The sequence below is a fragment of the Rattus norvegicus genome, chromosome 20, assembly GCF_036323735.1.
Source record: "Rattus norvegicus strain BN/NHsdMcwi chromosome 20, GRCr8, whole genome shotgun sequence".
Lineage (NCBI taxonomy): Eukaryota > Metazoa > Chordata > Mammalia > Rodentia > Muridae > Rattus > Rattus norvegicus.
In genome coordinates this window covers 33,106,569-33,131,149 of record NC_086038.1, presented here as the reverse complement: position 1 = coordinate 33,131,149, position 24,581 = coordinate 33,106,569, and the positions used below count along the sequence as shown (strand labels likewise).

General features: G+C 39.2%; 1 protein-coding gene across 9 annotated transcripts in view; it reads left to right on the top strand.

Annotated features, from left to right (window-relative positions):
* The window catches only part of Cep85l (centrosomal protein 85-like), a 171,069-nt gene extending 151,033 nt beyond the window's left edge, over window positions 1-20,036 (top strand). For 5 of the 9 annotated variants that reach the window (XM_017601525.3, XM_017601526.3, XM_017601524.3 and 2 more), the window contains 7 exons: window positions 1,539-1,691; window positions 3,417-3,571; window positions 5,916-6,033; window positions 6,469-6,519; window positions 9,637-9,816; window positions 12,306-12,534; window positions 15,346-20,036. In XM_017601525.3, the coding sequence (XP_017457014.1) occupies window positions 1,539-1,691; window positions 3,417-3,571; window positions 5,916-6,033; window positions 6,469-6,519; window positions 9,637-9,816; window positions 12,306-12,534; window positions 15,346-15,509 (1,050 nt within the window). In that variant the 3' untranslated portion in view covers window positions 15,510-20,036. The remainder of the gene's footprint in view (window positions 1-1,538; window positions 1,692-3,416; window positions 3,572-5,915; window positions 6,034-6,468; window positions 6,520-9,636; window positions 9,817-12,305; window positions 12,535-15,345) is intronic. The other 4 variants (XM_063278909.1, XM_063278910.1, XM_063278912.1 and 1 more) reach the window with 2 other exon arrangements.
* Window positions 20,037-24,581: the final 4,545 nt, after the last annotated feature.

Here is a 24,581-nt window from a genome sequence, read left to right as displayed (position 1 = left end):
ATGGCTGAATTAAACTTCACACACACACACACACACACACACACACACACGAGTAAGAGAGAGACAGAGATGTCTCTGATATTTATGTATGTATTAAAGCATTGCATTGCCTTTATCCATTCATCTGCTAATAGACACCTAGGATGGTTCTGTAGGTTGTCTATTATGAATAATGCTGTACTAAACATGGCCTTGTAGGTATTGTGGTAAGAGTCCTTCAGGTATATGCTCAGGGGCAGTATAGGCTAGGTTGTATTATAATTTCATTTTGGGTTTTCTGAGTAACTGCTTTATTGATTTTTATAATGTCTGGGCTAATTTACGTTTCCTCCCCGTCTCCCGCATCCTCATCAGTGTTTTTCACATTTGTTTTCTTTATGAGCACTGTTCCGAGCAGATGAGATCTTATCTTATCTCAGTGTAGGTTTGCCTATCCCTCTGTGCTAAGGGTGGTGAACCTGTTGTTTTCATATATTTATTGTGCTTTTCTACTTCATGCTTTGGAAAGAGCCCATTCATTTCATTAGCCTGTCTATTGGCTGGGTTGTTTCTTTTCACCCTGTCTTATCTGTGGAAGTGTTTTGTGAATGTGTACAGTCTAAAATCAGTGGAGTTAGCTGGGAATGGAAATCTGAAGTAAGACAGACGGGGTGTATGGGGATGCCAACACCTGTGCTGTAGTGTGTGTTAGTTTTAGGCGGTATGCAACGCCACAGTGACCTCAGTGGTGAGACACCCTTATCTTAGAGTTTTACGAAAGGAAATGTGCAAACTCACTCACGATACAGTAAAATCTAAAAGCTTTATATATACAATGTACAATCTAAAAGTTGTATATATGCAACGAACAATCTAAAAGCTGTATATATACAACGTACAATCTACAAGCTGTATATATACAATGTACAATCTAAAAGTGGCTTGAAGTGTGTGAGTGGCTCACTTGGCCCCTGACTGGCTCCTGAGTACTGCCAAGTTCTCCTTTGCTTTTTGCAAGGTTTTAGTAGCAAAGTAACTGATGTGTTTTGTTTTCTTATTTCATAAACAGTATTTTAATACTGTTTTGAAAAATTAGAAATTAGAATCTGTCCTAGAGATGAATATTGGCATTGGTGATTTAAAAATATATTTGTAGCTTTGTTTCTATGCTTTTTTGGGTAGCTAATAAGATACACACTTATAATTAAATATTTGTAACATAATTTAAGCTGAGTACAGTTTAAAATGAGCGTATTATTTAAGTCATAAAGAGATGAATAGCCTCACCCATATTTGTATATTTATAAACAATTACTATCACCCATCTTAGTATAATTTTTAAAATGCTATCATTTATTAAAAGCAAACAAATAGCCTTCTAATTCTTCATTGAGGAGAAGAAAAGAATCTTAGAATGGATTAAGGCAGATCTTAATGCACTTGATGGTCTTTACTGCAGCCTGAGACACATGATAAATTCGCTGATACCCAAGAACGAAGCATTGATTTTGTTAATTTTTAGTAGCTCAAAACAACTGAGGATCCGTGTTTTTCTCTAGCTGAAAACCAGAGACAGATACATCAGCAGCCTGAAAAAGAAATGCCAGAAGGAGTCTGAGCAAAACAAAGAGAAGCAGAGACGGATCGAGACCTTGGAAAAGTACCTGGCCGATCTTCCAACTCTAGATGACGTCCAGAGTCAGAGTCTGCAGGTAGCGTGGCCAACGCGCACCTTCCAAATGCTTGGGAAGTGTTTAGAAATGGATCTGCTTGGAAACGCATACGCTCCTGAGATGCACATTGATTCTAAAACTGTTCATAGAAAAACAAATGGATCTCTCTTTTGTTGTTAGTGTATGATTACCTTTGTAATAATCTTGTGTGGTAGCTGTTTTAGGGTTCCATGTTTAAACCTTCGTTTTCATTTATCGTGTGCATCTGGGATAGCATGGAGGTCAAGTGACAAGTTTCTGGAGCTGGTTCTGTTCTACCTTTCTGGTTCCAGGCCTGACTCAGTGCTCTGGCCTGTGCACAGCACCTTGACCTGCTGGGCTGGCTCCTGGGCCTCTAACGTTCCACTCTTGAGAGGCAGCAGTTTGTAAACTGGCTGCTCGCTCTGCTTCACAGCCATCACTCTAGCTTTGTTTTCTCCAGTGTCCTCTGGGACTGAAAGTTCTTCAGGACTTGAGTATGTTTATAGATGTTTATTTTCTTCACTGTCCTTAATCTTACCCTTAATCTACCCTGATATATAGTGTGCGTTCCCTCCTCTGGCTTCTAGTTTCCTTTCTTAATAACTCATTAAATGTCTTGTCCCAGTTCTGATGAAGATTTTTGAAGCATAAATTCACTCCAATTATTTCAGTCCATTGAAACCATGGATTTCCAACCTTGACACGGACAACATTTGGAGGGCAGGAGCTGTTCTGTGCTGTGTGCCTTCTGCACTGCAGGGTGTGTGCACTGTGGGATATGTGCACTGCGGGATGTCAGTTCTTGTAATCAGTCCCTCTGGCCTTGGCCTCCTAGGGGATCACGGTGCTGCTTCTCTGTCTTAAATCGAATGACAGAGGCGTTTGTCCACTTCTCCTGGGGGGATTTATATAGACAGAGATTCTTCATTTTATTTTGATTTACACATTATAAAAGTAAGAGATTATATAAAAGGAGGCATGTGAGGACCATAGGAGATTATATGGGCAGGAAGAGGCAGCAGGAAGTAAATAAAGCATGTGACATCATAGCACCTAGCTAGCACCCATTTGGATGCCCACGCTGCTCCTGGAGCCTGCTTATAACAGTGTTATCCACAATAGTCAGGAAACAGAATCAATGAGGTGCCTACAAGTGGATGAATAGATACATAATAGATACTACAGACATAGAATAAAGTATTATTGGGTCTTAAAAAGGAAGGAAATTGTGACACATTCTTCAGCATGGAGAACATAATAAAGCATAGTAAAATAAGCCAGCTACGAGTAGGCAACATTGTATGATTATATTACATGAGATGCAAAGACTGTTAACCTCCACAAAGTAGTGGAGTACAGTGCCATGGAGTGGGGTGAACAGTGATTGGAAAGAAACATAGTGGGTACAGGGATATTTGGTTAGTTCTAGAATTCTCAAAATAACACTCGATGTACTTAATACTAAAGAGTTATACATGCAGACATGGTGATGTTACGATGTTAAATTATATGTTTTTTATGTTTGACCACACTATAAAAATAAAGTTTTAAAAATTTATGAACTTTTCTATGTTATAGAAGACTTTTCTGTTTCCAGTCTTCTTCCCCATAATCCCATTCTTCCAACATATTCACATAATAGATTACAAATAACAAATCTGGTTAATGTGGAGAATAAAAGTAATTTTAACGGCAGTATATTCAGTACTGCATGCATCATAAACTGTAAACATGTTTCCTTAGCTTCAAGTTCTTGAAGAAAAAAACAAGAATTTGCAAGAAACTTTGATAGACACAGAGAAGAAGCTTGAGGAGATCAAGAAGCAATGTCAAGACAAAGAAGTGCAGCTGCTGTGCCAGAAGAAGAAGGAGAAGGAGCTGGTAACGTCCGTTCAGAGGTAAGGAGACCTTCCCTGTCTTTCAGGTGCCAATATTATCACAAGAACGTTCTACTTAAATGGCACTATTATTGTTAGTGTGTTTGCCTTGAAAATGTGCTTCCTGATTTCACTGAAACTGATTGGTTCAGTGGAAGCATTGTGCCAGCATCTTGCCAAAAATTTTAGGTGAAAATAGCAAAAGAATGAACAAGCAAGGTGAGCTCCACAGTGTGGCCTGAAAACGCCACCGCAGACCTGAAGGCACCCGCGCTCCTTCAGAGAGTGCCAAAGGTTGCACAGTAAGGAGCGCGTGTATCTACTCGAGCTGTGCTCAAGCGAGGAAGTTTTTATTATAAATCTAGAAAACTGTTACATGTGTAAGTTTGTATTTTACTTATAGCCTTTAAACCTTACTGTTATTAGTCATGAAGAGTCAAATAACACAGCAAAAAGCTAAGTGCAAGAAACCGTCTTCATAAGTGTATTAGTTAGAAGCTTGGCACGTTTGTGGTAATACTGTTTACTCTCGGTTTTGAAATCTGAAATATGTTTGGTTTTACTGTTTTCTCTTATATTTAGTATAGTAAACTCTGATTTCTGTTCTTGATGTCAGTTACCAAAGCTGTCACAGTTTTGAATTTACATTTTTATTCTTGTATTTTTTCTTTTTTTGAATTTATCTTAAACTTTTTAGTCTTAAGAAAACTCCCTGATCTTCACTAATTCACACATTTTATTTTTGTTGGTAAAAATAAGAACAGTGCATGAGTTCTGTTTGTAGACTACTGTGACGGAGGACACTTAGAACTGTGGTGCTCGAAGCTGTCATAGTGATCGGAAGATAACTGAGTGCCGTTGGTTTACCCACTGTGTGTTTCTGATTGTGTCATTTCCCCTTTTGTGGGACACTGAGCCACATCTGCTTAATCTGTGAACATTAGTATAATGTACCCCAGAAGACATTTCCATTTTACACTTTATCTTGAAGCTGACAGAGATAATATCTTAGAAAATTCCTCTTGCTTCTCAAGTTTAATTTTAACTCCTTAGTATATTTATATTGACAGTGGCATCACTTAAAGTCGAAGGGGACGAAAGGTCTTGAACATTCCTTGGCTCTAAGATAGTTCCTGCATTTCAAAGGATATTTCAGATAATCTGTGTGACTGTGAACTATATCCTTACATTTTATATAATGCTTCTAATCTTTGCACTTTTTAATTATGAAATTGATAAATTAAAAAAAGCTTTTGATTAGAAATGAAAGTTTAAGTAATTCTGCTGTTGAAGAGCTTTCCTACTTTTAGAAGTGGCCTTGCTACAATGACTCAAACATATGTGCATGAAAGAGACCTTGGTGGTGTGCAATAGCACAGTACAACCCTTCCCTTGTTGTTGACTCTTCTGTAAAGTGTAAAGATTTCATATATGCATGTGGGTGTACGTGCTTCTGATAGCCGGGCTCAACTTCGGGCATCATTCCTCTAGTTCTGTTTCCTTGGTGTTTGAGATAGGATATCTCAGTGGTCAGAAAGTTGCCAAGTGACCTCACTAGCTTTGAGCTCTAGGATCTGCCTGTTTCTATTGTATAAAATGTTCTTTCTCTTTTTCTTTAAAACAAACAAGCTAAACAAAACTAACACACACACACACACACACACACACACACACACACACACACACGGAAAGAGAGATAAACAAGCAACAGATTAATAAGATTTTTTTTAAAGCTCAAACAAAGCAAAATGAGACAAAAAGTTTAAATGAACACCATGAGTTTGTTTTGTGTTAGCCAGCTACTCCTGGGCATGGGGTCAGCCCTTAAGTGTGGCTGATATACTCAGGAGGACAGCATTAGAGGAAACTGATTTGATTTTAGTGTATCAGAAGAGAAGAGCTTCCTTTTGTTGCATCCTTTGTCATAACAGCATGGCAGAACTAGGTAAGGTAAGTTGTGAGCATGGTGCAGCCACATTCTTATTAGTGAAGGTAAAATAATCCTGCTGGGTTAGCAACAACAGTCCCTACAGCCAAACTTTGGTCATGCTCAGAGTAAGGAAAAGGATCTCAAGTCTCCCTATCCTCGCCCTCTTGGTCAAGAGATATTCTACTGGTTCAGTGTATTAAGTAATGCTCATCTAGGAGGAAGGAAGGAGCCAGGTTAGAGCTTGAGTTGAGCTTCGTGAGATTTTCTTCAGTGAGACCTAGTGGTGACTTAGGTGCACCATTTCTAAAACAGTGACCAACCTCTGTCTGATCATGGGCTCGACTTGCGTCTGTAAAATATATAACTTTGCATATTTTCTATAAATCTAATTGTTTGATTAAAGATATTCATGAAATTGATTTCTCTAAACAACAGCTTACAACAAAAAGTAGAAAAATGCCTTGAAGATGGAATCCGCCTTCCCATGTTAGATGCCAAACAGCTTCAGAGTGAAAACGATAGTCTCAGAGAGCAGAATGCGACAGCCAGTAAGGTCAGTAGACACGGAGCGCAGCCAGCACGTCTGTCCTGTGCTATGTGCCTCTTAGGTTTCCATGTGGTTTATAATTTTAGAGATATTTAATAGCTTATAAAATATTTAGCTCACTTTGATTTGGCAGGGAGATAGCAACTTAATAAATTATAAATTATTTAAACGTAAAAGTCCACACAGCAGGAGATATTTTCCTCTGAGTTATTTAGCACCCCTCTCAAAGGAAAGTGCCATTAAGAACTGTAAGACAGTGTTTGTGCTTTCCTTATTGGTGATCAAAACCATTTTGCAATTTAAAGGATATTTAAGTAAGAATGCTTCTGTAAAATAAAGACATTTACAAGTAAACTTTTAATTCTCTTTGAAGTTTCTTGAAGTATTGATGCCTTTTGAAAGTTATGTGAAAGATTCAGTCTCATTTATTTGTTGTTTTAGATAATAGAGAGCCAGCAGGATGAAATTAACAGAATGATTTTAGAAATTCAGGTAAGGACTACCTTTTACATATTTTAATGTATCTCCATGATGATTGACTCTCAATGATTGTGTCACCTAAAAGTATTAGAATATATATGTATCTATATGAAAACATAATATTAATGGGACCTGAGATAATATTTAGTATTAATCTGAGCAGAATGCACAGTGCATATATGAAATTGTGAAAGAAGAAAATTTACTAATAAAAGAAAATTCTACTTGGTAAACAGTTTTCCAAAGCCGTGGTCAGATTGTTCTCTCTTCTTTGCTGCTCCCTCTCTTTGACTGTCGTCTGTCTCTGGTGCTGAGGACACATTCGATTCAGGTTGCCAGATCCAACCACGAGAGAGAATGCAGTATAGTTAGTCTGCTTGCCATTGGACTTTTCTACACTAGCTCATCTGGGAACATTCACACCCCAGCTCTACTCATTTTATGTTCTTTTAACTACATCAGGTTTTCTGTAGTGTTCTCCCAAGTCTCCCATTGGTACTACCCAGTATTGAGATCTCTGCTATCTCTGTCTCTCCTCTTGTTTTCTTTTCTGATTTTTGCTTCCCCTACTGCCATTGTATTACAGTGCCTATAGTGCTTGTTATGGGACACTCAATTACGGAAATAACATAGACTCTATTACTTGTCGAATCCATCTACGTATGATATCCCCACAGTCTGCATGCTTGTATATGTGTACATGATGTCTTAGTAAACTTGAGGGCTTAAAGTGCCTGTACCCATCTATGAACTATGTCCTCAGCTGTGAAGATTCAACAGAGCATTATTGAATTCTGTATGGAGCTATACTCCCCAGCATTTAAGTAGACTTAACAGTACTCCTTTTAGTTTCTCTCCTAATGTCACCATTATTACTCTTTCTGTATCACTAAATGATGACATGTTAGATGTTTATGTCTTTAGATTTTACTGAGTTTCTTGAGGATGGTACCTCCTCTGGGGGATTAGAACATCCCAAAATTCTGGACACTTAATGCACTCTCTAAAAATTTGGGAGCTAATAGGTCTTTTAATTCTTGTATTCATTTGCCAGATACTTACCATATGCCAGCCCCTATCTATATGAGGGACACAGTTCTTGAATTTTGTTTGTAAGCAAAACAAGTCTCAAGTCATTCTCATTTGTAAAAATAGTGTAAAATAGTTTGAAAATTCTTTGGAAATAACATCTATTATTCATTCTTGATAGAACAAATTAGCTGAAATGTCTATCATTTTCTAGGTTGTCTGCATAGAAAAATTAACTAATAATTTGGTATTATGAATTCATACATGAAAATAAACACACTGCATTTACATCGTAAATATCACACGAGCGTTTGTGAACATAGGTACAATGCTAGCACAGTTCTTCTGTGTTCAGTTGGGTGATTGAGAAGGAGATGCACATGATGTTGGGTACTCTGTGACCTGGGCTTGACAGTCACGCTTTGTTCTCTATTGACACCGTAACAAAGCTAACTCACATCTTACATGCACATGTTTCCATACGGTGTTGAGTAGCGATTGCTGTTTTAGGGGCGTGCTCTCGTCCAGCAGCTTAGCACTGTAGGGAGAATGTTACCAGGAATTAGAAGTGTGTGTACCTGTGGGCCCACTCTTCAAGGGATGCCCTGACACCCAGCCAGAATGACATGGGAGTGTGGTCTTATTTCTCAAATTCAGTTTTCCTTCTTGTGCCATGATGGCCACATACTGCCAAGTTCTCCAGACAGAGAGGCCACCTATTTTGTCAGTGTCTTAATTTTAGTCTTACATGGAAACACATCAGCCAGTGAGTAGTTGTCATTCACAGTCAACTTGACTCTGAGCTATTCAAAGTGCAAAACACTAGGCTTTAGGAGACTGCGTTACAGAATTATGAAAATAATCTCATTGTGCTCAATTTTTATTGTTAAAAATATCAGCTTTAAAGTATTTATCTATGCTAATTTTCTCTATAATTCTAATAAAGCCACATATCAAAATGTCATTGGGATTCTGGATTATAGGTAAATAATCATGTCAGCCTAGGAGGCATAGATCTTCAAGTAGGTAATAAATTTCCGTATGTCATTCAGTCAAATGAAGTTACAAGGAGATTGCAGTGTCAAAAATACACTCAAAGCGCTTTCCTTCGGTATTGTATTTCCAAATGTGAGGCAGTGCATTTCAGGGAAGTTAAAATAAGTTTCTGTAAGAAAATATATTTGTTACAAGGTTTTATTCATCTTTGCCTAACTTTTAAGTCATTTGTCTTTCAGCGTTTTATCAAATAACATTGAAAACCAGTAAGTTAAATATCTGCCCTATAGAACACTGCTTTACACTCAGACTTGCATCAGCCTCTGCGACAGTCTTGTCACATACAGAGACAATAGCGGTGGTCACATTCACATGTGCTATTTGGCTAGTCAGCGTATTGAAGCATTTTTAGTCAAGAATAAATACAGACTCGTAGAAAAGAACGATTTATCTCCCCGGGTCATAGTTTATTGACTTCGTGGTGTAACCACAAAGAGAAGGTTGACAGAGCTACCTAGGAACCCTAGTAAGTAGGGAGTTTATGGAGGTTCTTCCTGGACTGTAAAGTAAGAACCAGGACTCAGCTGGAGTGACTCAGGGATTACTAATGTGTCCTCTGTGCTGCTTTGTCACATGCAGGACGTTTTTGCTGTTGTGTGTTTTGTTTTGTTTTGTTCTTACATTTGTAGCTAATCTACATGATATGTGATTTTATAATGGAGTGAGATTAACTTTCAACTCTCAGAGTTAATTTACTGCTCAGTAGAGTATACACAGAAAGCAGAGCTTAGCTATTAGTGATTAAAAATCATAAAAATATAACAAAGTATTGCTGTGTTACCAACACACTCCCAATGTATAAAACACCAGTTACTAAAATAAAAATTAGTCTAGCACTGGATAGAAACCTCAATTTGATGTTTCACACACATTCAAAACGTCTTACTGTTGCTTCCCTCTTCTGTGGACCTAATGTAGTGACAGTTTCGTCACAGAAGAGGCTGGGGAGGTGAGAAGACCTTAAGTACTGAGAGGATGCTAGATGATTCTGCCTTCCATGTGTTAACCTGCTTGCTTTACGATTTGCCATTGTTGTCGTTTTAGTCTATGCAAGGAAAACTTTGTAAAGAGAAATTGAGTGCACGGAGCACTGTGGAAGAGCTAGGAAGGAAAGAAGAGAGCCTCCAGAGGTTGACAGAAGCACTGCTTGAAGTGAGTAGCAGCTCCAAGTACCCACAGCGCGAGTCTCCGCCTCTTAAAGTCAATGCTTGCTTTGTACATGAGGTAAAAACAGGTTCATCTTGGAGGCTTGACTTTGATATGCTGATTACTTAAATGCATGAAGGTCCACAAGAAAATTATAGCAAAGAGACAAGCCTTTATTTTTCTTATGCTCCCTCCCCATACACTAGAATTCGATTTTCATGACTTACCTAAAGTCGAATGTACACATTTCCTGAGTCCCAAAGTGAGCAAATGAAGCATAGATTGAACAGAATCAAAGTCCTTTGAGTTCCTCAGGGAGAGCGCGGTGCGGCTGCAGGTCACGCCTTCTCCTGAACACGAGCTGAAGTACTTGACCCATGTCTAGAACATGTTAGCTATGCTGTCTGTGCTAGGAAAGTGCTCAAGTGAATGCCCGAAAGCGGGGGGTGTTTTCTTACAGAACCACAATGATTCTTTGATGTTTGGTAATCTCTATTCATATTTCCTCATATTTCTACACTTAAGTACTTTTGCAGAGGCCGTGGAAGACATTCTAATTTTGAGGGCTACACACTGCATTTCATTATTCTGCTTTAAAAATTCAAGGTTGTGGTCTTCCCCGTATTACTTTTTTTTTTTTTAAGATTTTCTCCTTCATTTTTTTATTGGATAATTTCTTTATCTATATTTCAAATGTTATCCCCATTCCAAGTTTCCTCTCCTCAAACCTCCTATCCCCATTGCTCCATCCTCTGCTTTTATGAAGGTGCTCCCCCTCTCCCCGCTGCCCATCTGCTTCCTCCTACCTCCCAGTCCTGGCATCCCCCTACACTGAGGCAAGGAGCCTTCACAGGACCCAGGGCCTCTCCCACTGATGCACAACAAGGCCATCCCCTGCTACATATGCAGCTGGAGCCATGGTGTCCTCTTTGGTTGGAGCTTTAGTCCCTGGGAGCGCTGGGGGATCTGGTTGGTTGATACTGTTGTTCTTCCTATGGGGCTGCAAACTTTGATGTAATTAGAAGCTCATTAGTCTTGTAGACCTATACGTTGTCATACCTTTTAGATGTGTCCACTAATGGTACATTTATGATACCATTATAGACTTCCTTAATGGTACCATTTGTCCTTTACCTACTTTCTAGTAAGTTAATAGAGCTATAGGCTACGTGAAATTCATGTCAGTTGTTTTTGCTATGAGTACTTTGTATTGCTGACATATTATACAATAGTTGATTATCCTGCTCTAAATGGCCTATAAATACTAAGCTTTTAAGGTTAAAGTGGTGATGCCTGGCTTTTCTACTATACAGGTGTAGCCACCACAAACAGCAGACGAGCTGTGGGGCTGGGTGCACATGCAGTCACCACCTCTGTTTCCCTGATGGTGTAGCTTCTACTAAAGTTCCGTGACTAAGTAGATGATTTAAACATGGTAGATTTTCACATTTACTTCCTTCCCCTTACCTTTATTATCTAGCATCCTCTTACCACCTCAGTCTATTTGTTTATTCTTAAATACAGCTCCAGTTGGAAATCCTGTTCAGTTCACTTCTCAGTAGTGTACTTCAGGGTGAGGAGGGAAAAGGAGCTTGGAGATGAGGCCAGCTTTTACAGAGTATAGGAAACTATGAACCTGTGGTGCTGTTTCTAGCTCCAGTGACTCTGAGATGATGCCATTTCTTTCCCTTTAGGTCATAGTTACAGTTTTTGTGTATTAAATTATAAAATCTAATTCCTGTATATCATAACATATCTACTTTTAAAAATTAAAGAAATAATTCCAATTATACCCAATGGAGTTTCTGGATGTATTAGCCACATTTCAGGGTATTAACCCCCTGTCCAGAAATAAATAGTTGACCAACATGAAACAAACTTTTCAATAGCTTTTTGGCAAACTTTTTGTCTCATTTTGGATTATTTGAGGTTTTTTTTTTGGGGGGGGGTCTTTTGCTTGTATATTTTGTTTTTTGTTTTATGGGCGGGTTTTTGCTTTATTTCGCTTGGGGTGTGTATGGTTTTTGTATTTTGTTTGTTTGGTTTTTGTATTTTCCTGTGTTTTTAAAGAGAGAAAGGGGGTATCAAGGTGGGCAGGTGAGGAAGGGAGCTGGAGAGGAGCTAGGTGGGGTTCAAGAGGGGTAAACTGATTAGAATATACTATATAAAACTTTTTCCACAAGAAGAGAAAATTAGTTCCAGTATGATTAAGTAACTTCAGCTACTTGTAACTCACGGACTGGGGTTTAAAGTGTCCTTGTACTTGTCACCAAGTGCGAGTTGCATCATGGGGATTGCACACATAGGCCATCCCTTGTGAGGCTGCCCGCCTGGGCTCACTCCCTCTGTTTACTGTGGGCCTCTGATAGCACAGAGATCAGTAAATACAGACCAGTGTTTTATTTTCCCCTGCTGAATGTGTGCGATTGAATTTGGCCAAAGTAAATGTACTATAATGCTTGGTAATAGACTTGTTTGTAGACTTCAGGAGAAATGTTAACCTGTATGACTACTGCTACCCTTTCTCTGTTCTAACAACTGGCTTTTGTTTTCTTTACCCGCTGTAGAACCAAAGACACATGGGAGAGACATACTCTTTACTGGATCAGGGCCATGAAGCAGAGCAGTCTAGGCCACAGACCGTTCCTAAGTGGCCTCTCTTTGATTTGACTGTGATTGATCAGCTGTTCAAGGAAATGTCCTATTGTTTGTTTGACTTGAAAGCATTGTGTAGTATTCTTAATCAACGCGCTCAGGGCAAGGAGCCGAACCTCTCCTTGTTACTGGGAATCCGATGTAAGTGGCTGATGACCTGTGTCTACTCTGCCTTTTCTGTTTCTTACACACCCTCTGTCCTTTTTGTAAGTCTCCGACTCAGTTTACTGTCTCATTCTTTAAACTCATGGAAGCCAGCAGGAGCATAGCTGCAGAATGCATAGACGTGTTTCCAAAACTGAGTGTGAAATCAGTTACCCGTGATTTCCCATTTACTCTTCTAAAGGTAACAGTCCCTTCTGTTGCTTTTATATGGCTTCTGCACAGATGAGTGGCCCAGCTGTGTATCAACTGCTAGAATATTTGTAAGATAATACTGACTTCTTTTGTAAGGATTGTGTGTCCTATGACTAAATGTGGGTACCAGTCATTTTGTGTGAGCTGGATTCTCTCCTGCAGATGTGATGTCCTTTTTCCTATAAATTCTTTAATACCTTAATGCATGTCACTTGTTAAATGAAGCATATATTTGTATTAAGCTGGGTCATCAGAAACTTACCTTTACTTTATAGGTTTGTTCACATGTTTATGTGTACACATGTAAAAAACTGGTCAATATTAGTCAGTAAACACCAGACACCTGCAGTGGTATGGGTACTACGGTAAGTGCTATTAGCACAGAAATTAAACATTAACTGAATTATTAGATCATTGCAGTAAGTGCTCTAAAAAACAGTGGTAACATGTGGAATAAAAAAGGCTAAGACTATGTGGGAAGGACTGTCAAGACTTCATGAAGTAGCTGGTGTGTGATATGACTGTAGAGGCTTGCTGGGTGACTAGTGACTGTTGGGTTAAAATAGATCTCTTGAAGTAAGAAGTTCACATATAAAAGACTTGAGTTATTTTATAGTTCAGCATTTACTAACCTTTATTAATAGAGCTATGCAAATGTGAGTACAGTGGAAGCTCAAGACTCTTACCACTCTCCCCAGCGTGCGCTCTTCAGACTTCTGGGTTCACACTCCTAGTCCTTACCTTCTGTTTGGCATTGTGAAGTTTGGTCCAGCACCAATGAATGCTTTTGAATTGCTATCTCATGATTCCTTCTGCTAACTATTGGCACTTTTTAAAAAAAATTCCCTGCCTACTTGGTTTTTATGACATCATTCTCCATGTTCTACGTCCACCTTTGTGACTGCTTAGCCATACCATCCTGTGGACTTTTCTGCAACATTCTTGTTGTGTTTAAGCTGGGCATAGTGGTAAACACCTTCAACCCTATCACATGGGATGCAGACATCAGCCTGGTGTACATAGTGAGTCTCACGAAAGCTAGATATGCTAGATAGCTACATAACGAGACCCTGTCTAAAAAAATCATGTTGGGATACACAGGAACTACTAGTCAATGTATGTTTTTATTTGTTTCTACATTTAGTCCTTATTCTCTCTGAATACATGTTTTTTTCATACCTTTTTCTGTTTTTACCATACCTTCCTTCCATACAGATATTTATGTCTCATTCTGCCTAGAAGGCATCTTTTGTCTGATTAGTTCCCCCCACTCTGTCACACACACGCACACGCACACGTGTATACACACACATACATATGGACACACACACACGCTGAACTGGACTGCCTTTCTGTTGCCCACCTTGGTCATCTTTCCCCACCCACTTTTCATGTTCTTGCCAATGTCTTGTCTAAACCACAAGCTATTTTTCTTAATATAATCCCCGTTATAGAATGGAATCTGCCTGTCTCTGTAGCTTACTTAGGACTCTTGCATGTAATTCATGTTCTACGGCTTAACTGCTGGATACTAGTCTTCAACTTTCTCAGACTACTTTGTTGTTTTCTGCTTTCATGGCCCATCAATAAATAGTCCAATCATGTCTCCAATTAGCTCTGTAGATCTCTTCTGTGCCAGTGTATCTTGTGTAGTGAGTCATCTACAATTACACTGTGCTCAGATGTTTATGAAGCTGTTTGACCGGCCTTGAGCACAGGCCATTGACTCTCCATCCAGCATCAAGCCTTGGTCATGGCCAGTGCTCATTAGTGTTCAAAAAGTTATTTGGGGTCTGGAGAGATGGCTCAGAGGTTAAGAGCACTGTCTGCTCTTCCAGAGGTCCTGAGTTCAATTCCCAGCTACCACATGGTGGCTCACAACCATCTGTAATGGGATCTGATGCCCTCTTCTGGTGTGTCTGAAGACATCGTCTTTCTTTCTGCATACAGAAAAGAAAACAAACAAACAAAAACCCTGTTATTTGGTTCATGAAGGTAGAAGTGGTTTATTTCAGTTTTCTGGCTTTTCTTGTTTGTTTTGTTAGGACATGCTCACACGGAGAAGGTAGAGGAAAGTCCAGCTAGCTAGATCCTCACCCTTGGTGTTCAGACACTGGGGGACTCTCCATAACCTTGGTTCAGTTGTTTGCGATTATAGGGTCTCCTATACTCAGAGCGTTAGAGTATCCTATAACTCTGGTTATATATTTTGAAACTAGTATCTGTATGTTTTGTAATGATAAAATTTAAGGCATTTTCTCTCTATATGCAAATAATTCTCATTTTGTCAACTGAAACGAATTAAGTACTATAGTGGGGCTCAGAAAGAGATAGGAAATGCATTCTTTTACACTTTGGTAACATTGCCACCCACCAAACATGCTGAGTCTGTGTATGCTAATAAATTTAATACATTTTAACTAACAGGGTATTTGAAGATCTATGGATAAGATTTATTTAATATCAAATAATATATAATTTGTACTTAGCTTTGCTGTTATTCACGGTATAATATCATGTTCTTATATGAAAGTGAGAATCTTAAAATGTCTATTCAAAAATGTGAGACACCCTCTCCACACTCTCTTTACACAGCAATGAACTGTTCAGCTGAAGAGACTGAAAATGACCACAGCCCAGAAACGCTCACTAAAAAGCTCTCGGATGTGTGCCAGTTACGGAGGGACATTGATGAATTGAGGACTACAATATCAGACCGCTATGCTCAGGACATGGGAGACAACTGTGTTACCCAGTGATCCAGTGTTGGTCCACAGCAACAATGATCCATTGTGAAACGCTGCTGTGTTGGACTCCTTTGTTTCTCTCTAGGATGCACAAGGGGAGAGACGCTCCTTGCCATGCACTTCAGCTTTCTTGTTGAGACATAATGCGTTCCGAAGACAGTTTTAAAGGGACTGATCAAATCAGGCAAACAAATCCCGTTACTAAAGTCTATAAGAAAAAGAGCAAAATAACCTGTATTTTCAAACTACTGATGGTAGGACCAAGCTGTGAACAAGGCCCTTCAGATAAAGGTGTAGGACTTCCCTTAACCCTGTAATTTCATGTACATACATGTGAGTGCTCATTCATTCTCTCACTTGCTCACCGTCTGTCTGTCTGTCTGTCTGTCTGTCTGTCTGTCTGTCCGTCCGTCCGTCCGTCCGTCCGTCCCTCTGTGTGTGCATGCCTGTGCATTGCAATTGCACATGCATGGACTTTATCCACATAACAATAGGATTTCAAAGCAAAGCTTCGAAAGGCACACACTAGTTTTTATTTTTTGTAGAAGCATGTATTACATTTTGGAATTTTTATTGGCAGACCCACTAGATCCAGTACCAAGGTGGTACTATAATGTACAAGGGCAGCAAGCACAGTCATTTGTGCTTCAGAAAGTGACCGTGCTGAGATGGGTGATGGAGAAGTTGGCTTGGTGTTGGCAATGAAGACAGACCAGCTATTTTTTTTTCCCAGAGTGGTTATACCTTGTCTTAGCAGTGTGAAACTTTAATGTGATGATGTTTTCATTGGCATTGTAATTTGTATATAAGAAAGCCTAAGTAATTACAATTAATTTTATCCCTTCCCTTACTATTTGCAATTTTTATTTATGATATATATGTAAGTACAGCCATATATAGTTAGTTGAAGGCCAGTGGGCTTCTCATGACTATTATCAAAAGAGAGATCCCAGCTTAACTTGGGCACAGTTGCCTTTCATCCACATTTCAGCATTTATGTTTGAACAGTGTCATGCTTGAATTAGAGTTCAACTACTTCAAGAAAAAGCATATGACAAAACGTAAATCTCAATATATTTTCATTTCTTTGTTATATTTTTTACATTGCAATCAGTTTGTCGTGGATATGGAATTGCTAAGGTCAGTTCATGTGGAGCACAGGGTACTACTATAAAGCTCAGCTCACTGGAGCAGACACAGTCACCTAAACTTCAAATAACTATTGTCTCATATCATTTTGTTTGTTTAGAAAGATTATGTATTTTACTGCAGTCAGAATTCATTACAATCTTTTCAATACAGGCAAAGCATCATTTTTTATAAATTGGTTTAGCTCTGTCTTTCTCTCCCTCCCTCCCTTCTTCCTTCCTTTCTTATTTTTTTTAATGCAACACAATTTTCTTAGGCAGGACGAGCGGTGAGAAAATAAAGGCTGTGGAACCTGCAGGATTCTTCCGCCAACTGAGAGTGAACACATACTGGTTTTCTTGCTAAACTTCTTCAGATTTTTCTTAATCTCAATAGGAAAACCGAGTGGGACAGACCTTTGAGGAGAATACTCAGGAAGACACTCAGTTCAGAGTGGGTCTGTATTCTGCTGTCTGTAGTCACGTGATAAGATCCTTACACTGCATCATGACAGATTTTTCTTTCACTTAGTGTTAAATCCACCCTACTCCTCTTGAGATCTGACTACTAATAAATCAGTGTGTCGGGGAGATTATGCACTCCAGCTCCCTAACCCAGGTAGCAGCTAACTACTTGAGAATTTGGTTCTTTAATGTTGTGCTCATTGGGTTTTAAGACTAGCACTTCGATGACAATCAAGAAATTGATGGTTGCAAAAATATATGCCTTGCAAGAGTATGTCTGCATAGATAGGCCCAAGCTGTAAGGTCGATACTGGTATCGACGTGGCTCAGCCGCAGCTGACGTCTTTACTGTCTCTTCGAGAGAGTCGTCCTCTTCCTGGGCTGATTTCACACAAGAGATGACTGAGACTGTAGCACTAATAAGCAGCCATTGCTGGTGTCTGTTAGCAGCTTCTGTTTCTCCAAAGTCCTAGCCTTTTAATTTATGTTTTGAGGTTTTTTTTTTTTTTTTGGTTCTTTTTTTTTTCCGGAGCTGGGGACTGAACCCAGGGCCTTGTGCTTCCTAGGCAAGCGCTCTACCACTGAGCTAAATCCCCAACCCATGTTTTGAGGTTTTATACTGACTTTTTAAAACAAATTTATAGTCATATGGTTATTATACATACATGTGTGTATATATATGAGTGTGTATGTAGACTGAGACACACACACCCCTTTTTTTCTGACCACTTGCAATAAATAAAACAATTTTAGTTTTGTCTAGTTTTCTAAAACCTAAAGAATTTAATTCACATTATCTTAGAGTAAAATATTTAACCCAAGAAATTAACAAAATATTACTGATACATATCAATTTCTAGGTTGTATACTACCATTTAAAAGGCTGTCAGATAGTCTTGATATAATGGATTACAAATACTAATCTCTTATTAGAGTTTAGAATTAATGAAGGGCTCTGATACATATTCAGCTTTGGAGGAAATTTTGAAGAAACCAGAACTGGTTGTGTTTTAGTCAGGGTTTTATTTTTCAAAAATATCTATAAGATACACCTTTTTAGAACAGTAGTAATATCATATCATATTGAAAGCAAACATTTATCATCAGGTCAAGGAAGAGCATGGCAGTTGCACAGTGAACATTTTGGAGTAGGGCGTATGTACTACAATGACATATGCCTAAAATAAAAAGGAACTTAAATTAAGTTTTACAGTAAATCTATCTGTAACTTTCCATACTGACGAACTTTTGTTTTAATTACGCTTTCGTGGATCAAGCCTTTAACCTCCTAGGAAGTGTTACACAGTGTTTTATTTTCAGTCTATTCAAGCTGAGCCATTGTAACCCAGCCACATAGAACAGAGGTAGATTAATAAATGCCACGGGGAAGCCATGGTTACCTGTGCAGGTAAAATGAGCTGAGTCAAGGGCACAATAATGCCCTGTCTTTGTGTTTGACACCAGACTTAAAATACTAAATCTTGATTAGGCAAAACATAGGAATTTTATTTTTAAGGGAACAGTCCCTTTTAATATTTGGAATAAGATTCATTGTTTAATGTTAACATTATTATATCTTAGTAATTTTGAGGTCATAATTTAGAAGAACTGAATTTAACTTTCAGTAGCTTGTTAGAAAAATCCAAGAGCTAGAACGTATTGCTAAAGGGAACATTGGACAGTTCTACTTTGGAAGCTTGTGTCCTGTCCTGTTCTTGTGTCAGACTCAGTGGGAATATCTGCAAGGAGATTTGTAAAGGGCGTCCATTGAAGGCTACCCTTTAACTATCAGTCGTAGTTCATGAGCTGCAGGAGCCAAGCACGGCACCTCTGAACTCAGGCGTGCCCTGACTCTGCTCGCTCAAGTTCCTATCTAGAGTTCTGTCACGGCATGTATAGTTACAGTGACAGGGTGTTCTCTGAATGAGCACATTAGCTCATAGCGGATGACATTTGGAACCACCTTGCACCCCTTTTGTTTCTATTTCTGACAGTGGTCATAAACCAAGAGAAATACTCTTACTTGCTGTAAATGGTTCAACGTGGCCCCCCAAAAACATGGATGGGAAAATTGCTGCGTGAATGTATCAGACATTTAATCATGAAAGGGAAGGATTTGAGATTTCTTATTTAAAGGAAATACTGAATACAATAGAATGTACTTGGAAATCAGTGAGTCATCGGCAGCACTGTTGCGGTGCATACAGAGAGAACCTTTTGTGCCTTTTTTGCCTGCAGTGTTTATTTCTCTTCCATGAACTTTAAGAATGTTGATTATTGCACCTTGTTCTTTGGTAAATAGACTTAAGAATTTTTCTAAAAAGAGCCATTTCTTGTTAGATGATAGCTACCTTAGTAAACACGAGGGGATGTATCATATTTGTATGTGTTTGAAGCCCGGCCTTTTCTATGTAGAGAGCAGGACATTTCTTTTAATGTATTCATTTGTGTGTATGTGTGTGTATTTATATATTACATATATGTAGTTATTTAAGTACTTACACGTGAAATTGAGCATCATGTTGGTGTGGTGACCAGAAGTAGTAAGGTGCTAGACGGTCACATTAAGAGCACAGCCGAGTGTGCAATCAGTCACTGACTGGTGAGTTTGTAAACTAGGTTCAGTTTTTGAACCACAGAATACCTCATGTGTAAATACAGTGTTCATGACTTAACTGAGATACAGTTATTGTAAAAAAAAATGTGAAGCCACTGGCTGGCTCCTGCCTTCTGAGTTTTTATTTTTACCTCCTTTTTGGAAAGGAGTTGTTTTTGTTTTGTTATTTTTTAAATAGGGTTTACAGCTAGAAATTTGAATGCCAAAGTTCTATTTATTAAACTAATAAAAAACGTTTTCAATGTTAATGGCTAGTATTTTTCCACTGGACTATTGTTTGTTGATGTTGGAATTTGTATTTACAGAGAAATAAATTTTTTAGAAAAATAATTGTCTTCCTGGTGTCTAATGTTGGTATAAGAATACGCCTCAGCTGACAGTGCTGTGCTCCCTCGGGAACCATGTACATCTCGGCTGATGGTGCTGTGTTCTCCTGGGGACTCTGTACGCCTCAGCTGACAGTGCTGTGCTCCCTTGGGAACCATGTACATCTCGGCTGATGGTGCTGTGTTTTCCTGGGGACCCTGTATGCCTCAGCTGACAGTGCTGTGCTCCCTCGGGGACTGTATGAACTTCAGCTATGCTCCCTTAGGGACGATACATCTATGCTGCTGTGTTCCCTTGGAGTTTGTTATAATCTCTGTTGACATCAGAAGCTATCCTAGTTTCCCAACAGATTTGTCTTCAGTTTTCCATGAGAAAAATGAGTCAGATCTTTTAATCAAAGACAGACTTTGCAGAAATGGATACAAATGGAGCCTAATGTAGAACCTTCTATTTCATTTTGGCTTGCCAGTCTAGACCAGTATAGATAATGTCCTAAGAATGGTAGTCATGTTCTGAATCACTGTATGCGGTAGGCTCAGTCTGCAGGAACCTGACTGCTCTCTGGGTCTGGTATCTTTCCCGGCACAGGTTACTTGGCATTGTTTTGTCAATCTTTAATGAGACACAAAGTGCAGTGAACAGGGGAAGGATCCTTCTAGAACTCCTAATATTGGTAGTCACACACTCCCTAGTTTTCAATCAAGTGTCATAAAAATAAGACCAGGGACGTAGGCATGGTTATAAGTGTCTAGGATCTCAGAATTTCTTTGGCTACATAGTAAGTTTGAAGCACGTCTAGATTACTAGCTGAGATATTTTTTTCTTAAAACCAAATTTTAAAAATCCTAGAATTAAATTTTCTCCTACAGAATGATAGGATCACTTTTGATCTCTTAATTTTTATATCCTTTAGAGACTTAACAAAAAGCATATCCCAGTGATGTTGATAAAACTCGGAACTTTTTCAAAAACTGTCAGTTTCCTCCATTCAGATCTTCTGTCCTAAAATATCCAAGCAGCATACATTGGTCTCAGTTGTTTAAGAACAGAAAAGTAAACAGTTTGGCAGGTGTAGAAAAGGGGCTGGATATGGGAACATAAGTGTGCAGAGTTCTAAGAGAAGTAATAAAATATTATGTATTGAGAACAGTGGTTGGATTTTTGTTAGCAATCACATTGAGTGCCAGTAGAGCAGTTTCAAATGCAGAGGCACCAGCACGTCAGCCCCCATCATCCTTGGCTTAGGAAAACTCCAGCATCAGCAATGAAATTGTGATCAAAGATTACGAGTGTGGCTGGGGATATTTGCCTTAGTTTGGGCTTCATTGCTGTGAAGGGACACCATGACCAAGGCAACACATTTTTTTCTTTTATTGGATATTTTATTTACACTTCAAATGTTATCCCCTTTCCTGGTTTTCCCTCCAGAAACCTACTATTGCCCCTACTTCTATGAGGGTGCTCCCCAACCCAGCCACTCACCCAATCCCTCCCACCACCCTGCCCTGACATTCCCCTACACTGGGGCTTCCAGCCTTGACAGGACCAAGGGCCTCTCCAACTGATGTCCGACAAGGCCATCCTCTGCTACATATGTGGCTGGAGCCATAGGTCCATCCGTGTGTACTCTTGGGATGGTGGTTTAGTTTCTGGGAGCTCTGGGGACTTCTGTTTGGTTGATATTGTTGTTCTTATGGGATTGCAAATCCCTGCAGTTCCTTCAGTCCTTTCCCTAACTTCTCCACTGGGGACCCTGTTCTCAGTTCAATGGTTGGCTGCTAGTGTTCGCCTCTGTATTTGTCAGACTCTGGCAGTACCTCTCAGGAGACAGCTATATCAGGCTCCTGTCAGCATGTACTTCTTGGCATCTGCAAATCCCCAGGTGGGGCAGTCTCTGTCTCTATATTTCCTCCTGTGAGTATTTTTGTTCCCACTTCTAAGAAGGACTGAAGCATCCACACTTTGGTCTTCCTTCTTGAGCTTCATGCAGTCTCTGAATTGTATCTAGGGTATTACAAGCTTTGGGCTAATATCCACTTTTCAGCGAGTGCACACCACGTGTGTTCTTTTGTGATTGGATATTTTCAGGGTATTTTCTAGTTCCATCTGGTTGCCTAAGAATTTCATAAAGTCGTTGTTTTTGATAGCTGAGTAGTATTCCATTGTGTAGATGTACCACATTTTCTGTATCCATTCCTCTGTTGAAGGGCATCTGGGTTCTTTTCAGCTTCTGTCTATTATAAATAAGGCTGCTATGAACATAGTGGAGCATGTGTCTTTGTTATATGTTGGAGCATCTTTTGGGTATATGCCCAGGACTGGTATAGCTGGGTCCTCAGGTAGTGGAATGTCCAATTTTCTGAGGAACCTACAGACTGATTTCCAGAGTAGTTGTACCAGCTTGCAATCCCACCAACAATGGAGGAGTGTTCCCCTTTCTCCACATCTTCACTAGGATCTGTTGTCACCTGAGTTTCTGATCTTAGCCATTCTCACTGGTGTGAGGTAGAATCTCAGGGTTGTTTTGATTTGCATTTCCCTGATGACTAAGGATGTTGAACATTTCTTTAGGCGCTTCTCAGCCATTCAATATTCCTCGGTTGAGAATTCTTTCTTTAGCTCTGTACCCCATTTTTAATAGGGTTATTTGGCTCTCTGGAGTCTATCTCCTTGAGTTCTTTGTATATTGTGGATATTAGCCCTCTGTCAGATGTAGGCTTGGTAAAGATGTTTTCCCAAGCCATTGGTTGCCATTTTGTCCTAATGACAGTGTCCTTTGCCTTACAGAAGCTTTCCAAGGCAACTCTTAAAAGGTCAGCGATTAATTGGGGCTGACTTATAGCTTCAGAGTTTAGGTATTTTCATCAAGGTAGAAGCATGACAGTGTCCAAGCAAACATGATGCTGGAGAAGGAGATGAGAGTTCTGTATCTTGATCCAAAGGCATCAGAAGGAGGTTGATTTCAGCAGGCAGCTGGGAGGAGCTCTCTTCCACACTGGGTGGAACCTGAGCATAGGACCACAGTGACACACTTCTTGCAACAGAACTACATCCCCTAATTTTGTCACTTTCTATGAACAAAGCATATACAGACTCCCACAGTATCTAACCCTAACAGGTACATCTGCAACAGAACACCCATTACCTGTATGACAGGGAGAGTCATGGAAGAGGGGCAGAAAGATTCTATGAACCCAGGAACCTCGGCCATCTGCCATGAGATAGTGTCTTCTAAATATGAGAAGGGAGCTACACCCATAACAATATGGTTGCTTGAACAAGACCAGTGTGACAGCACCAGTTGATATGCCAACAATGTGGACACAGCAATTCAGCATGGTGCCACCCTTAGATGAAGAGCTACAGGGCACATGTATATAAGAAAAACTAAATGGAGCCAGTAAATTATATATATGCATTGTTTCATAAGCATTTATGTGTAGTAATAGATAATTTTTGGAGGGGAGGACAGAAGAGTTAGAGTCATGAGAGGTAGTGGTAGGAATGGCATGGATGTAGTTCTTATGTAAGAAGTTCTAAAAAGCATTATTTTTTGTTTTTTAAGATTGCTAAAGTGTAGAGTCACCCTATTGTGACTATCGTGAAGGGTGTCGTTTCCCTAATTTCTTTATCAGCTTGTTTCTCTTTTGTGTAGAGGAAGGCTACTGATTTGTTTAAGTTAATTTTATATCCAGCCACTTTGCTGAAGTTGTTTATCAGGCTTAGTAGTTCTCTGGTGGAACTTTTGGGGTCACTTAAGTATACTATCATATCATCTGCAAATAGTGATATTTTGACTTCTTCCTTTCCAATTTGTATTCTTTTGACCTCCTTTCTTGTCTAATTGCTCAGACTAGGACTTCGAGTACTATATTGAATAAGTAGGGAGAGAGTGGGCATTCTGTCTAGTCCTTGATTTTAGTGGGATTGCTTCAAGTTACTCTCCATTTACTTTAATGTTAGCTACTGGTTTGCTGTATATGGCTTTTACTATGTTTAGGTATGGGCCTTGAATTCCTGAACTTTCCAAGACTTTTATCATGAAGGAGTGTTGAGTTTTGTCAAATGTTTTCTTAGTATCTAATGAGATGATCGTGTGGTTTTTTTTCTTGGAGTTTGTTTATATAGTGGATTACATTGATGGATTTCCATATGTTGAACCATCCCTGCATCCTGGGATGGAGCCTACTTGATCATGATGGATGATCATTTTGATGTGTTCTTGGGTTCCATTTGTGAGAATTTTATTTAGTATTTTTGTGTCGACATTCACAAGGGAAATTGGTTTGAAGCTCAATTTCTTTGTGGGATCTTTGTGTGGTTCAGGTATAAGCGTAATTGTGACTTCATAGAAGGAATTGGGTAGTGTTCCTTCTGTTTCTATTTTGTGGAATAGTTTGAGTATTAATAATACCAATAATACTCATTGGTATGAGGTCTGTATGAAGGTCTGAGAATTCTCTAATAAACCCATTTAGTCCTGGGTGTTTTTTGGTTGGGAGGCTTAATAACTGCTTCTATTTCTTTAGGAGTTATGGGACTGTTTAG